Raw genomic sequence first — 14,749 nt, forward strand, 5'->3', positions numbered from 1 at the left:
CGGGAGTGGGGCTGGGGGGCGGGGGCAGGGCACTTCCCAGAGCTGCCGGGGGGGGGGCACTAAGGGGGGCCGGGGGGGTCCTTTGGGTTCATTCCTGGCGGTTTCCTCGCACGAGGTTCCCGTTCACTCCTGGCGACTCCAGGCCCCTGCGGGCGGGGGGCTGGGGGGGCGATGGCGGGAGGGGGAGGGGCTCAGAGGGGCGTTGAGGGGGGAGGACGGAGAGGGTGGGGGAGGGGCTGGGGGTCGCTGCTGGGCTCGGGAAGGGAGACAAGGCCCCGGCTCCCCTCCCCCACCCTGCGGCCCTGTCCCACTAAGGCCACTCCCGTCCCATTGCGCATGCTCCAGGCCGCACCCCAACGCGCAGGCGCCAAGCGCCTTCCCGGGCCCCAGTGCGCACGCGCCCGGCCCCACCCCTGCCAGTCAGGCCGCGGCTCCCCCACCGTGCGCGGTGACGTATCCCGCCCCAGGCCAATCGCAGCCCTCGCTTCCCGTGCGCGCTGGCGTCACAAGGGGCGGCTATATAAGCCGGCGGCGCCGGTCCCGCCCCTCTGACACGGTCTCGAGCCGCCACAGCGAGAGCATCACCCTCCCGAGAGAGACCCGCTCGAGCCGCTGCCGCCCTCGCTGCCCGGCCGCCGCCCGCCCGCTCCCGCCGCCGCCTCCACCGAGGGAAGGGAAGCGTATCGTATGTCCGCTATCCAGAACCTCCACTCCTTCGGTGAGGGGCGGGGCCGGGCGCGCGGGGGGGGTCGGGGGCCCGGGCGCGGGCGCTCGCGGGGGGGTTGGGGGCGGGGCGTCGCGGTGGCGCAGTTTCCAGTCCCCGGATCGCTGCGTCAGCGGGGGGCGGGCTCTGCCGTGACCGACGCAGCCGCCGTCCAATGGCGAGCGCTGTTTCGATGGCGTCGGTGTTTTTTTTTTTCTTTTTCGGGCGGGGCGGGGCAGGAGTGGCGCAATCCCCGGGGAAGGGCGGGGCCTGCGGGCTCCGCTTCTCTTCCCCCCCCTCTGATGTCACGGCCCCGTGACTCGCCGGTGACGTCACGAGCCCCGGCCCCCGCGCGGGGGGGGCAGGGGGCTCACGCGCGCTCTCCCCCCAGACCCCTTTGCTGATGCAAGTAAGGGTGATGACTTGCTCCCCGGCGGCACTGAGGACTACATCCATATAAGGATCCAGCAGCGCAACGGCCGCAAAACCCTCACCACTGTCCAGGGCATCGCGGATGATTACGATAAAAAGAAACTGGTGAAGGCCTTCAAGAAGGTGGGGGCTGGCCCGGGGGAGGGGGGCTTAGCCGGGGGAGGCTCCCGGGGGGGGGGTTAACCGGAGGAGGGGGAGGTTCCTGTGGGGAGCGGGGTGGTGGGTTTACTGGGCGGGTGGGGGTTAACTGGGCAGGGGGGGCTCCCATGGGGGGCGGGGTGGTGGGTTTACGGGGGAGGGGGGCTCCCACGGGGGGCGGGGTGGTGGGTTTACTGGGCAGTGGGGGAGGGGAGGGTTTTAATGAGCAGTGGGGTGGAGGGGGCCGGGGGGGGGGTTGCTGCCTTGCAGGGGGTGGTGAAGCTGGAATGCTACCAAACTAATGGGGGGGCTTGAAAGTGCTTGGATGAGCTGACTGGCAGGGGCACATGAGGATGAAAACTGGCCTGTAGAGCTGCTGTTCAACTGAAGTCTCAAGCCTCGGAGGCGAATAGTTGCAAAGCTTTGATATTAAAAAAAAAAAAAAATCTAAGTTCCAGGAACTGGTCAAAGTCCATAGATTTCTTATGTTTCCATGTGGAAAGATGACCCTGTATGGCGTGTGCCTGCATTATGGGACAGGCCGATATCTGGCCTGCACTGCATTTTTGCCAAAATATGGTTTCTCTACTCGTAGAAATTTGCTTGCAATGGTACTGTGATTGAACACCCTGAATATGGAGAAGTGATTCAGCTGCAAGGTGACCAGCGCAAGAACATATGCCAGTTCCTCATAGAGGTATGACGTTCCTTTCTAGAATTTGTGCTCCAGCACTTAACAGATGGTATTCACTGTAACTTTATCAACCTTAGTATAATTTCTTTACAATTAAAGAGATGCCTCCATTTGCTGTGGTTTAATGAGGTGTTAGTTTTGGATCTGATACTTCCTGATACCAAAAGGTAGAATAAGAATCAGAAGAGTATGGAGAGGTATTCAAGAAATTGCCTGCATTTTTCTCAAACTGTGTATTGCTTATAATGTTCATGCATTTCTAGGGGCTCAGTCTAGTTCTTGATGTCGTAGCTTTGTGCTTCCTTGGTGACAGGAGCTTTGGAAATTTAGCCAGTATCTGAATGTCAGAGGTTCACCAGGTTAGTGTTCTGTAAGGCATGTTCATGTCTCTTTTTTTTCTTCACAGATTGGCTTGGCTAAAGACGACCAGCTGAAGGTCCATGGGTTTTAAGTGCCAGTGGGTCTCTGACGCTTTAAGTGAGAGGACTGCCTTGCGATGAGTAAAATCCCCTTCTGTCCCTTGTCATAAGTTTAAAGCCAGCTGGATTGTGTAATGTAACCATCTGAAGCCTGCTGTTTTAGTCTGGACTAGTAGTGTAACTCAGCGATGTAATAAACTGGCAAGAGCCATGCTGTCTCGTCTTGCTGTCCCTCATTTAAACCGAGGTAAATCAGGCAGTGTCCAGCCTGAAGCTAAAAATAACCAGAAGTTTGTGTTAAGTCCAGGGACTCAACAAGTCTGTCCAGAGACTGTCTGTCTGAATCTCTCTTCAGTCCAGCTTCCTTTCCATTTAAATGGACTTTAATACTTGAGGTGCCTAAACGCATGAGGCACCAAACATGAGCTGTGACACTGAATGGGGAAATAGCATCCTGTAGGCAGGGCTTGCTTCTGGAGGTGTTGTGGTCTAGGCACAAACTGACTGACCAAGAAGAGTAACTGAAGAAATCTGCCTTAGGAGATACCTGGAAGATTGGCTTCTCCAAGGCTGAATGTCTCGACCTCAGGCCAAGTCAGCTGTTGGTATCATTAAACCCAAAGATACAGGGTAGAGTGATCAAAGGAAACATTACCTTGGGTTAAACTTTTGACAAGGGATCAATTTTTGGATCATTGTAGATAGAGCTGCAGAGCTTACATGTTACTAGTAACTGCTGCCCAATGCCCTGTGAAGCAACAGATTCTTCGTTTCAGTTTTAATGTTGTATGTAATGTATTTAAACCCTTATTTAAATAAAAATGGTTTTCAAAAACACCTGCCTGGTGGATTCAATTTCCTGTTTGAGCCAGAGGGGCTCTAGTTGCTGCTGTTCTAAGTTTGGGGCCATGTATACCTTATGCTAGTCAGCCAATTGGCTTGCTCTACTGGGGCTGAGGGTGGAAAATGACAGACGTGACTTACCAAAGTGTAGGTGGCTTCCTTTGTTGCATCAGCCATTGCTGTGCAAACATCTGGACAACCCTTCCTGATGAGTTGCTCGGATGGGATTTCTATGAAAAGTTAGTGAGCCCTGCTGTGGGCACTGCCTCAGCCCATACAGGATTGAGGGGGAGTGTCCTCCTCCTCCCCCCCCATTGCTTTACATCACAATACTTGAGTTGAAGGTCAGTAGTATATGCAGCTGCCTTTCTAAGTCCAAATGTGGCAGCCGTGGTTGTAGTGTTGAATTGTTAGTGTGGACAGAGGCCTGAGTAGTTAATAGGCTGATTATGCAGTGTAGCTGCAGCCATGTTGGTCCCTTTCCCAGACCTGAAGAGCCATGTGGCTTGAAAGCTTCTCACCAACAGAAGACCAATAAAAAAGAATCACCCACCTTACTTTGTAAGCAGCAAAAATTTTGGGAGATGGTTAGTGGTGGCTTGTGGGCGTGTCTAATACGGATGTGCTCAGGAATGCAGCTTGAAGCTTTGCTGGAGCACAATGAGTTTTTAACTAGGGTGAGGCCCTTTTGCTCAGAAGTGTTCCAGGCTTGGACATCTGCCAACACAGCTCAAGAGCTACACAGGATTTACCATGGTGGATCAGAACACTGCCAGGCTCCTGGCTCAGCCTGGCAGTTGCCTCACACCACTGAGGAGGGATGTTTAACCCTAAAGGGGAGAGAGAAAGATGGAGGTTGTGTTGGGGGTGGCACAGAGTCAGCTCTACTTACCTGGAACAGGTACAATCTAAGGCAGAACTAGGAGCTGTCCACTTTTTGCCTGACTTCCTTGTTTAAATTACACCCATGTCTGACTGGCTTTCCTGAAACAGCCCTTTGATCTCAGACCTGTTTTCCAGTGGGGTGCTCTGCCTGCTTTACAAACCTCTCCTGAGAGACTTGGTTACAGTTACGCAAAGCAGCAGGGAATCTCTTACAAAAGCAGTGAGTTAGAACAATGACTTTCTGTTCCTAGGGGGAATGACTATAAAGGGTGTGTGCTTGGGCCAGGATTGAAATAGGGCAGGAGATGTTCATAATTCATTTGGTTGAAGGGCTGGGATGGTCTTTCACTCAGCTGCACCTGGGCACAAAATCACTGATGCAATAGCCACCTCTGTGCCCTGTGCTTTAATTGATGGAACAGAAGAAAAATATTCTCATGCTAAAGCCAATGGGTTGGGAGAGTTTGAAGTGGCAAGAACTAGTCTTAACACAGGGTAGCTACTATGCAAATGAGCTTTTATGGGGTAAATTACTTATTTCTAGAGCACCTGTCATGCGACTGAGCTCAGTCCTTGCCCCACTGACGTCTGGTAGCTTTACTTATCCATCCTTGTGAGCTCCCTGCAATGCAGAGAGCCTAGCAAGCACTGAGAGGCTAAAGGCCTCCTGGAGTCTGGGATAAGGACACTTGTCAAGTTCAAGTAACTTTTATGTATTAAAATATCTCTAGCACTATCACCAGTGTTAAGTTGCAGCTGGGAGTTTGGCAGAATGATGAATATAGCCCTGGTCCCCTTCCCTCTTTGAGCTCAGACAGTCACGTGTAGTCTGAAGGGAACAGCTTGGTGTAAGCTCAGTAGCTTGTCTCACCAATGGAAGTTGGTCCAACAAAAGATATGATTTCTCTTGGACTAACATGGCTACAACAGGTTTCAGAGTAACAGCCGTGTTAGTCTGTATTTGCAAAAAGAAAAGGAGTACTGTGCATCCGATGAAGTGAGCTGTAGCTCATGAAAGCTTATGCTCAAATAAATTGGTTAGTCTCTAAGGTGCCACAAGTACTCCTTTTTGTGGCTACAACAGTGCATATTTTAACCTTCCTCCCTTGGGGGCCCTGCTTGGGGGAGGAGGAGAGCTGCCTAGGGGGGGCTGTAAGGCTCTGTCTCCATTGGGTGTTTGATCCCTGCTAAGTACAAATGGTGGGTGCAGTTTTCCTGGGGTTGGGAAATGAGATGCACCCTGTGGTGGTAACTTGACTGCACAAGTGTGAAATCAGATCTCCCAGAGACATGTGTGCCCCCCCCCCCCCAAATACGAGGTTTTCATGTAAGAGTAACGTATGGCTGCCAGACATGAACTTCAGGGAAATGGCTCACTGTTACTAATAACCTCTTCCAGGGAAAAACCACTAGGCTGGGGCTCTTGTTGACACTGCTTTCTGATCTATAAAGAAAGCATAGAAGGTCTTCGTTAAGGGCTTTTCACCTTTAGAAATTCAGGTCTTTCATGAGATGGAGAGAAGTGATCTTAAGCTTGACTGTTTAAAACTCTACCTCAGAGCCTGGCTTCATTTAAGTCAATGGGACCAGGAATTCAATCAGTTTTAACCACTAATGAATTGATGACAAGAAAAAAGTCCTTGTCGGAGATTTGACGGCTTTCAGTTAATGAGCAAACTCTCAATGAACGTCCCTGTGCTTTCTGAGAGTTGCCAGCAAACCAGAGGAGGACTGACTTGATATTTTAAAGTTAAAGAACCAATCAAGAAGAAAATATCTTTCCAGGCCTCCCACTAGTCATAAATATACAGAACATGCATCAACCTGTTTTTAAATTATTTTAATTATTTCCAAACAAGCCCCTTGAGCCCCCTTCGGGGTTTTAAGGATTTGCTAGCCGTGCTGGCTGAAACGGACTTTTTCCCCCAGTGGACTCTACTCAGTGCTCATAAAAGCCTGTTCTCCTCACTGTGAAGCCCGAGCCATGATCCCTTCTGGCAATGCTGATCCTGATTCTGCTGCCGAGCTTCCCTGCTGCAAAGATCAGATACGTTAGTTAGGGCTTAGCTCCATGGGAAAGGGAGTCCAGTTATACCGGTATAATTAAACTGATAGAGCTACACTGGTCTAACTCTCATGTAGACGCTCTTATTCCTGTATAAGGGGCTTTCTGGGGGGGGGTTTCGTTTGAACCCTTTCCCAAGTGACAGCAAGTTTCCCCTTTGGACAAGGCCTTAGACATGGGCTCCAGTACCGCTGTTCCAACACAAGAGGGAGCCACTTGCACACCAGAAGAGGAACTCTGGGACTTGATTTTCATGTCCACTCTGATCCCCTACACCTGGGTCTGTGCTCTGTCAACCTGTCTGGGGAGAGGGACCAGGCTGGCTGCTTTTGCTACCGAGGGCCTCTGGGAACTCACCAAATGGGGACAGTGCAGGTGGCCAAATATTTACTTCCCTGCTGATGAACCAAGGGGAAATAAGTGTCACTCCTCAGATGCATCCAGTATCACAGGGACTTTCCAGCGAAAATTGACAGAGGGTGACAGCAGCACTTGACTCAAGATCAGCGGAAAGGCTCATTTAGCCCAGATCAGCAGCATTAGGGGCCGCTAATTGCAGAACAATTTGTTTGTTGCCTGTAGGAAACGCTCCAGGGAGCAAGCCATCGATTGGGGCGAAGCATTAGCACTTGATACCTTCCCCGCCAGGTAGATCCTGTTTGCCCTGGGAGCCAAACGGGAAGGGATTTGTTTAAAGAATGTTTGCGCTGCTCGGAGCCTGTTCTGAATGAGGCCACCTCCAGATGAGTTAGGGGGCAAGCTGTGAACCTCCCAGGATGCACCCAAGCCAGTGGCAGTATCCTTGGCCATTAGCTACCTAGCGATACCTGCGTTAGCTTGGCACGTCAGCGGGCTTTTCTTCCTGACCTTAGCTGTGGGTCAGCTCATATCTTAATGCACAGGCAGAGCCAGAGGCTGGGAGCCCATCTTCTGTTCCCGGGTCTTTGTCTCACCATAGAAAAGAGGCTTCATCTCCCTATGCTGTTCTGTGAGGATAATGATACTGCCCCACCTCAGAGGGGCTGGTGACATCTCTCGTCTTAGCCCGATCCCTTTTCACAGCACCTGGCTTTGGCTGCACCCAGCTGTGTGTCTAGCACCGCAGCCAGATCTGTCTCCAGTCTTTAGTTTAAATGAGCTCCAAATCCAGCTGCTGCGGACACGCTCGTTAGCAGTCCAGGTTAGTGTCATGCCTTGCAAACACCATGGAAATGGGGAAACTGCTCTGAGAATTGGTAACATACCAGTCCTGGGAGCAGAGCAGAGACGTGCACCAAGACAGATGCCCATTCAGACTATTGCCTCCCATGTCCTGAGTCTGCCTGGAGCTTTTCTCCCTAATCCCCCCCAAGTTAACACCTCCTCACCCCTCCACCCGATCCAATTGCCAAGCCTCTAATATCCGTGTGGGGAAGGACACAAGTTAATGCACGTGGGCAGCCCTGCCACCTGCGACCCCGTGGTCTGTAACTTCTCCAGAATCCCAGGCAAGCCCTTGTCTCTTTGGCCAGGTCCCTTAAAAGCGGGGAGGAGGCCCTCAAACAGCGTAGCGTCGATCGTGAGGGCTAAACAGGCAAAACCAGGCCACTATTTTTCTTCCTCATGTGTGCTCCAGTGAGAGGCCCTGTCCCAGCGAAGTACCCCACTTAGGGCAGTGTGCAAACACAGCATACGCCTTGAGGGGATGAGCCTGGAGCTGAAGAGAGGCTGGAGGATTGCAAAGCAACGAGCCGCGCGGCCCTGGCCGTCAGGCTGGGAATGAGCCACGAGGCCTGGCACTTCCCTTAATGGCGCCTTCAGCCGCAGCTGGCATCTGGTGGTGGTGGGGGCTGAAGGATGCATCTCCGCAGAGGACGGGGGAGGAATTCAGGCTAAACAACGGTTGTAGCAAAAAACAAAATCCCGCTCTGGTGGCGCAGCTGTGGGTGAAATCCTGCCCCCACCGACTTCAAAGGGGCTTTGCACTGAGTGGCTCCAGGCTTGGCGAGTGAACGGCCCACCCCCGCTCTCCATCACTGCTTCCTTCGAGGGCTCAGCGTCTCCTTACACCCGCGCCAAATGAGCGGCAGGACAAGCAGCTGGCTGGAATCTTGCCCTGGTCCCTGACCCATGGGAGCAGCGAGTGTGCGGCAGACCAGGGTGGTCCAAAGGCCTGGGGAGGCCGTTCCTCGCTGTGGCGGGTGTGGCCATGGGGGGCGCTAGCGAGCAGCCGGATCGCTGGGCCCAGGTGAGCACGGGGCAGCTTTGCAAACCCCTGGCTGTGTCCTTTAGCGGGTTGCGTCTGGGCAGCAAGCGATTCCCTGCGTTCGGAGGCGGGTTCGTCCTGCATGTGAGCAGGGCGGGCACCTGGCAGGGCGGGCTTGTACCACTGACTGGGCACAATGCAGGCCCAGCCGACACCCCGTTGGTGTCCAGCGTGTGACATGGGGTGTGGCAATTGCAGGCAGTTGTCTCATGGGGCCGGTGCCCACAGCCCCCACTTTCCCGGCAGCCTCTGCAGAGAGGCGGAGGAGGGACGGGGTCCCAGAGGCTGCGCTCACTCCAGAACCAGAGGGAGGAAGGGAGCTGGGGAAACACACGTCACACGCTGGCTGCTCACACTGGGGCCCTTCCCCCCCCACCCTCTGCCCCCCCGCCCCCGCTCCCTTGGTGATTAAGTGCACGGCTGGCGGCGGTGCACTGACCGGTGGGTGCTCTGCGGTTCGTGGGCTCCTAGCACCCACCTGGGAGCAGCTCCAGGGGCTTCGCTCCGCGTCGATTCTCTAACCAGTCGCGTGGCTGTAAGTGTGTGGCTCACCCATTGATTGCCAGAGTCAACAGGCCCCCGGCTGCCTTGAGTCCTTAAAAACGACCATTTGAAAAGGTCGCTGGGGAATTAAAAGCCCATCTAGGGCTGAGCCCACCACCCCATCAGCTCCCAAAGGCTGCTGTGCTTCGCAGGGTGCCCCGCCCTGCAGGCTCCTCGCCGGCTGCCCTGTGTGGTGCTGGGCTGACAGAGGGGCTCTGGTGTGGGCGTTTCGTGCCCAGCGTGGACTGAAATCACCGGGGGCAGGTGGGTTTGTCACGCTAGAAAACACTTTCCTAGTGGCATCCTGCTCGGCACCCTAGTGCTCGCTAGCGCCCCCCCCCCATAGCCCCCACCGCCCCCCTCATGGAGCGTGCACGCCGGCGGGACCCACCACTGGAGCCCCCGGACAACGCACCGGGTTGGGGGGGCTGCAGTAACAAACCCACTTTGTTGTTCCCAGGCAGCCAAGTGACCAGGGACACAAGTGAGCCACCCCCCCGTGCTCGAGGGTCACGTGCTTCCATTCCCGCCCTAATGGCGCTTGGCATAAACCCCCCTCCCTCTTTGTGGGCCCAGGACACCTAGCCCAGCCCCCACCCCCCCGGCTCACCCTGCACACGCCAGGAAGCAGCCAGCCTGCCACAGGGCACAGCAAACTAAACGCTGCCGTGGGTGTGCACAGCCGCACCGCCTTGGGGCCCGAGCCAGGCTGACGCGAGCTTGGGGGCGGGGGGCAGGCGGGGGTTTGCACAAGGGTTCTGGTCCAATGCCTGGTCCCCACCCCTTACCCACTGCTCCCCACAGTGCCCGGTGGGTGGGGGCTTCGCCTCGCCAGCTCTGGGACACGCCAGGCACGTGAGCCATGGTGCCCTGTTTCGCCGGGGGGTGGCTGGAGCTCAGTGGCCGCGGAAGCGCTGCCTGGCTGCGAGTGGCGTGCTGGGGTTGGCCACGAGCCGGCGCATGGCACTGCTCAGCGGATTGGAGCAGGTGCCCCCTGCTTTTGCCTTTGCCCAGGACACCTGGGTCCGTGCCACTGCGTGGACATGTTACTGCACCCAGCTGAGCCAGGCCTTATGGCTCAGCTGACCCACACAGACATGGACCCCCGCGGATGGGCGTCCTGCCGCCCCTGCTGAGGGCCCCGCCCTGCGCCCTGAAGACGTGGCCTGGCTCAGCTGGGTGGGGACAGGGAGCTGGGGTGGTTCCCTGTTGCCGGGGGGGGGGGTTAACCTGCCATGGGGCCCCCTTTGCTGGGGAAGAAGGCAGTGTGGCTCAGTGGGTACCTGGGATTAGCCATCAGGCCACCTAGGGGCGCTTCTGGCTTGGCCCCTGCTGGCGGGGTGGCCTTTGGCAGCTCTCACAGCCTCTTTTCTCAGCCCTGGCTTGGCGATTTGGGGGGGGGGTGGGAGGGAAGCATCCAGCACAATTCCCCTCCCCCACTCATCTCACTGGGAGGGGAGCACTTGGGCCCCACTCTGATAGCCCCTGCCTGGCCACAGCCTGACGGGCCTTTCGGGATGGACCAGCCGAGCTGCATGACGCCCCCTTCCCCACGCAGCTCGGCACATGGCCTGTGACTCCCTCTGCACAGCCAGAGGGGGGCGGAGTTGGGAGTCCAAAGGCGGGGCTTCCACCCATGGGGGTGGAGCCTAGCCCCCTGCACCACCTTTAAAAAGCAGGGGCTTGGCCCCTGGCTTGACAGAGGTGAAAATCTACCCAGAGGTGACACCTGAGTCCTTCGTCTGCTCGCTGCCGCCTGACTCCAGCAGGTGAGAGCGCTCGGGCGCCCAGTGACGCTTGGGGGGGGGGGGGTGCCAATGATGGGGGGGGGTCTCACGGCCTTGGGGCACTCGTGCTGTTGGGCACCTTTGTGCCGCACGCTGCCTCTAGCGTCTCCTTTAGCTCCCGGCCCATGTGTGCTGCCCTGCTTCCCCACCCCAGCTACTTGTGTCACTGGCAACTGGCCAGTTCCCTAGGTCTCTGGCTGGTTCAAGGCAGGTGCAAAATCCTGCTGATGGGGCAAAGGAAGGTGCTGAGCGCCCCCTCCCCTCCCCCGACCCCATATGTCAGCTTGCCAGGGGCTGGCTGCTTAGCCCACAACCTGGCAACTGGCCCGTGCCTTGGTGAGGGTGAAAACGGACCAGGCATAAGCCTTTAGCTGCAAAGGCAGAGATGGGCCAGGCCTGGCAGCTCATTCTCCAGGGACCAGGGCACGCTTGGCCCCTGCAGGGCCCCTCTCGTGTGCTGGGGCTCCCAGCTCCTCCCTACGGCTGGCCACAGCCCGCTGGCCAGCTCCTCCCTCTGCTGCAGCCTACAGTTGCCTCGAGCTCCCTTTGCCTGGTGCTGCCCCGGCCCTGGCTTGGTGTGAGCTGGTCAGCTGCGGGCACCAACACCCCTGCTGCTCGTGTGTGAAGTGGGCTGGGACGGGGGCACAGACCCAGTGGGACTGCACGTGTCACTCCTCACACCGTGGCGTCTGGGCTTGCTCTGAAAGCTCCTGGCACTGATTGGGGGGACCCTGCCCTGACGCTGCCTGGATCAGCCAGGGAGGGGCTCTATGCCTGGGGCAAACTCACCCCCACTCTGCCCATCAGGAGTGCCTGATACCCTGCTGTATTTGACCCACACATCACCAAGCGTGTGTGTCACTGGGAGGGGAGGTCGGGGGGGGGCCCTCTGTCTGCCCTGGCCAGGGGGAGCAGGTTATGGGGCCATCTTAGGGCGTTGCCAACTGTGAGGCACAAAGCGCAGGCTGGGGACGAGCTTTGGGCTGGGCCCAAAGTGCCAGCACCCCCCAGCCCAGCCACCTGTGGGCACCCTGCCCTGGGTCCTGAAGCAAGAGCTGAGCGCGCCCTCAGCTGGGCAGCCTGACCTGGGCTGGTGAGCCCCAGCCCTGCACCCACCCCTCACCGCTCTCGGGGGGGCTGCTGCGTCACGACACTGTCCCAGCCCCAGCCCCCAGCAGCCCCGTCTCCTCCCTTGCAGCCATGAAGGTGGAGCTGTGCTTGCTGCTCGCCGTCCTTGCGACCCCTGGCCTCGCCAGGCCGGACGCCCGCCAGCTGGGCAGCGTGCCGGGCCCTGAGGAGCTGGCACGGAGCAGCAGCGGGCCTGACCCTGTGCCTGTCCGGAGAGACTTGCTCGGGGCCCTGTCTCAGGACCAGAAGCACCTCATGGCCAAATTCCTGCCCCACATCTATGCAGGTAAGCGCTGCAGTGGGGGCCAGGCACATGCCAATCCTGGCCCTTAAAGCCCTTTTGTAATTGCATGCCTGACCCCCTCCTCCTCCTGGCTGTGAAACCCTCTTCTATCACTCGCCCCATCCAGCCCACACACAGGGGCCCCTGGAGCCTCCACTGCTGGGCAGCCACCTCTGGGGTGGGACACGGCTGCTGTTTACACACCCTGTGATAGTTTAGGGCAGGACATGGAGGATTCCACCCCACTGCGGGGAGGAGGCAGGTTGGCTGCCCCACCCCGATGCTGCTGGGCTGCGGTTCAGCTCAGGAGAGCATTGCCCACGCTTGGCCATTCCCTCACTGCTGTCTTCAGGTCACCGGGGGGCTAAACAGCTGACGGGGTTGCCCCTGCCAGGCCCCCCCCAGGGCACTTTAGTGCAGGTTAAGGGGTAAAGCCAGCTGGCTCTGGGCAGGGGGGTTAACCGGGGTCTCTGTTCCCGCTCCCGGCAGAGCTGGCAAACCGGGAGGGCCACTGGTACGAGGACAACGCCCTGGGCCCCCTGCACGACCGCGATTATCCCGGCTGGATGGACTTCGGGCGCAGGAGCCTGCCCGCTTCCAATGAGGCCGCCTAGAGGAGCAGCAACCTGGGTGGCCTGGCTCCGCCCTGCCAGAGGGGGCGGGGCCAACACAGCAGGCTCCGCCCTGTTACAGAGTTTTAAGCATCTCGCACTTGATCTTGTCTTCAAAGCCTTTGGCTGCTGCTCCCCAATAAAATCTGCTCCATGTAGCCCCTGCGGTGTCTGTTCTCACACACGATTAGGCCACAGCAGGACACCTGGGTTCTGCCGCCTGCCATGTCCCCTCCCAGGGCTGGACGAGCGGCTTTAGGGGCTGAGGACACAGCTGTAAAAGGCAGCCGGCGGCTGTTCGGGCAGCGTTCCCACACGCCCCAGGCAGGGCAGCTGATGTCTAGGCCATCAGCCCCACCTGGGTGCCCCAGGGGTTTTGCTCTCCCGCTGAGCCGGACCCAACTCATGGGGGCGCTGGGACCAAGAACTGGCTTCCACCCAGAGACTCCCCGCCCTGCTTTGCTCCTGGGAGGGGATGGGGATGGGCAGCTCTGCCCCCCAGGATCAGGGTGGAGCGAGGAGGCAATGGGGGACAGCAGGTGTTTGCTGGGCTCAGCTCGCCCTGGGCAGGCAACTGCAAGCGCCCTAGGCCACCTCGGCAGAGGCCCCCCCGGTCAATGCCCAGTAAGTTATGTTAATTTATTCTTTTGAAGCCAGTGCTTCCTTTCTCCCTCCCCCTTCTACTCACTTTAAAAATAAAGAAGATAGATTGGGGGGGGAATATTTGCAACCAGAGAATCAACCCCCCCCCCACACACACACACACACACACCCCTTAATTAAAAAGCCAAGGCCAGCCTGGGACAGCAAGGCCAGATGTGGGGAGGGAGGGATGCTTCCCCCCCTACCCTGCCCCAGGATAGGGCTCCTCCCCACCAGCAGTTGCCCTCACCTCTGCCCCATCACTTTTCTTGCCCCCTAGCCCTGCATGTTCTGGGCTCCCTAGTCAAGGCCTGATGCAGGAGAAGTTCTTCCAAAGAGCAGAATGAGTGGTGAGAAAGCCCGACAATCCCGTGACTCCAGGAGCTGGGGCTGAAGGAAAACAATTGCAAGACTTGTAGTAAAATTGCCAGCGCTGGCCCCTGGCCCCGGACAGGGTGGAGGATGCCAGAGCTCAGCTGCTGGGCCAGTCCTGGCCAGCTAATTGCAGGGGGTGGGGCACAGGGTATCATGCTTGCAGGGGTATTTCAATCAATCCCTCCAAGCAGCTCTCAGCCACCCTCAGTGCAGGGGGAGCTGCTTTAGTCCGGTCCCCTGGGGGTGACATGGCAGCACTATCCCTCCCCCCGCAGGTCCCTGCAGCGTTCACCCGGCCTGGTGCCTACACGCCTGGCTCCTGCCCCATGCGGCATGGAGCACCACCTTTGAATGGCTGCAGCCAAGCAGCTGACCCCCCGTGCCCCACCTCACGCCTGCTTCGCTGAGCCCATGGGGGCAGCTCCAGAGGCCTCCCCACTGCCGGGATCTGGTCATGGGCAGGTCCAGCCCTCGCTTGAGGGGTCAGGTCACACAAGCCCCCGTCCCGCTCAGATGGCGCCACGAACACCAGGCCAGAGCCGGTTCTGATACATCACGTTTATTTCACCAGAAAGACACAGCTGGGGAGTCGGGGGGGAAAGGGGCACAAACTCCAGCTAGTGCAGAGACTTATCGAAAACAGCAGGACTTGGAGCAGGGGCAGGGCCTTCACGCCCTAGCTTAGTTTATTGATACAAGACAAAACAGCTGTTGAAAAATCTCAGTGTTTTAAAAAGACAGGTCGGCCCAGGGCCATGCGCCGCTGGGGTCGAGTACAGCCCAGTTCCAGGGACTCGGGCCAGAATTGCTTCGGCAGGGCTGGGCATTTGCTATTGTACAATATTAACAGTACAGCAGGGCCCCCAGGACAGCCCAGAACATCCTGCATTGACCCTGGCCCCTACAGGACAGCAGATTTCCTCTCCCCCCAGGGCCTAGGCCTCAGGCTGTTGGGA

The 14,749-nt window shown here is 57.7% G+C and overlaps 2 protein-coding genes across 2 annotated transcripts; both read left to right on the top strand.

Annotated features, from left to right (window-relative positions):
- Positions 1-537: 537 nt before the first annotated feature.
- EIF1 (eukaryotic translation initiation factor 1) lies at positions 538-3,223 on the top strand. The gene is made up of 4 exons (XM_077806375.1): positions 538-718; positions 1,095-1,258; positions 1,869-1,970; positions 2,374-3,223. The coding sequence occupies exons 1-4, from the start codon at positions 688-690 to the stop codon at positions 2,416-2,418; spliced, it is 342 nt and encodes a 113-aa protein (XP_077662501.1). The 5' UTR covers positions 538-687; the 3' UTR covers positions 2,419-3,223.
- Positions 3,224-11,954: 8,731 nt separating this feature from the next.
- GAST (gastrin) lies at positions 11,955-12,779 on the top strand. Its single transcript, XM_077806057.1, has 2 exons — positions 11,955-12,168; positions 12,655-12,779. The coding sequence occupies exons 1-2, from the start codon at positions 11,955-11,957 to the stop codon at positions 12,777-12,779; spliced, it is 339 nt and encodes a 112-aa protein (XP_077662183.1).
- The last annotated feature ends 1,970 nt before the right edge of the window (positions 12,780-14,749 follow it).

This window comes from Eretmochelys imbricata, chromosome 27 (genome assembly GCF_965152235.1).
Source record: "Eretmochelys imbricata isolate rEreImb1 chromosome 27, rEreImb1.hap1, whole genome shotgun sequence".
Classification (NCBI taxonomy): domain Eukaryota; kingdom Metazoa; phylum Chordata; order Testudines; family Cheloniidae; genus Eretmochelys; species Eretmochelys imbricata.

Bases quoted from the DNA above. Each gene is read 5' to 3' on its own strand.
- EIF1 (XM_077806375.1), top strand. From the start codon at position 688: ATGTCCGCTATCCAGAACCTCCACTCCTTCG. The intron at 719-1,094 runs GTGAGGGGCGGG...CTCTCCCCCCAG, and splicing joins CCAGAACCTCCACTCCTTCG to ACCCCTTTGCTGATGCAAGT. The intron at 1,259-1,868 runs GTGGGGGCTGGC...CTCTACTCGTAG, and splicing joins TGGTGAAGGCCTTCAAGAAG to AAATTTGCTTGCAATGGTAC.
- GAST (XM_077806057.1), top strand. From the start codon at position 11,955: ATGAAGGTGGAGCTGTGCTTGCTGCTCGCCGTCCTTGCGACCCCTGGC. The intron at 12,169-12,654 runs GTAAGCGCTGCA...CGCTCCCGGCAG, and splicing joins CCTGCCCCACATCTATGCAG to AGCTGGCAAACCGGGAGGGC.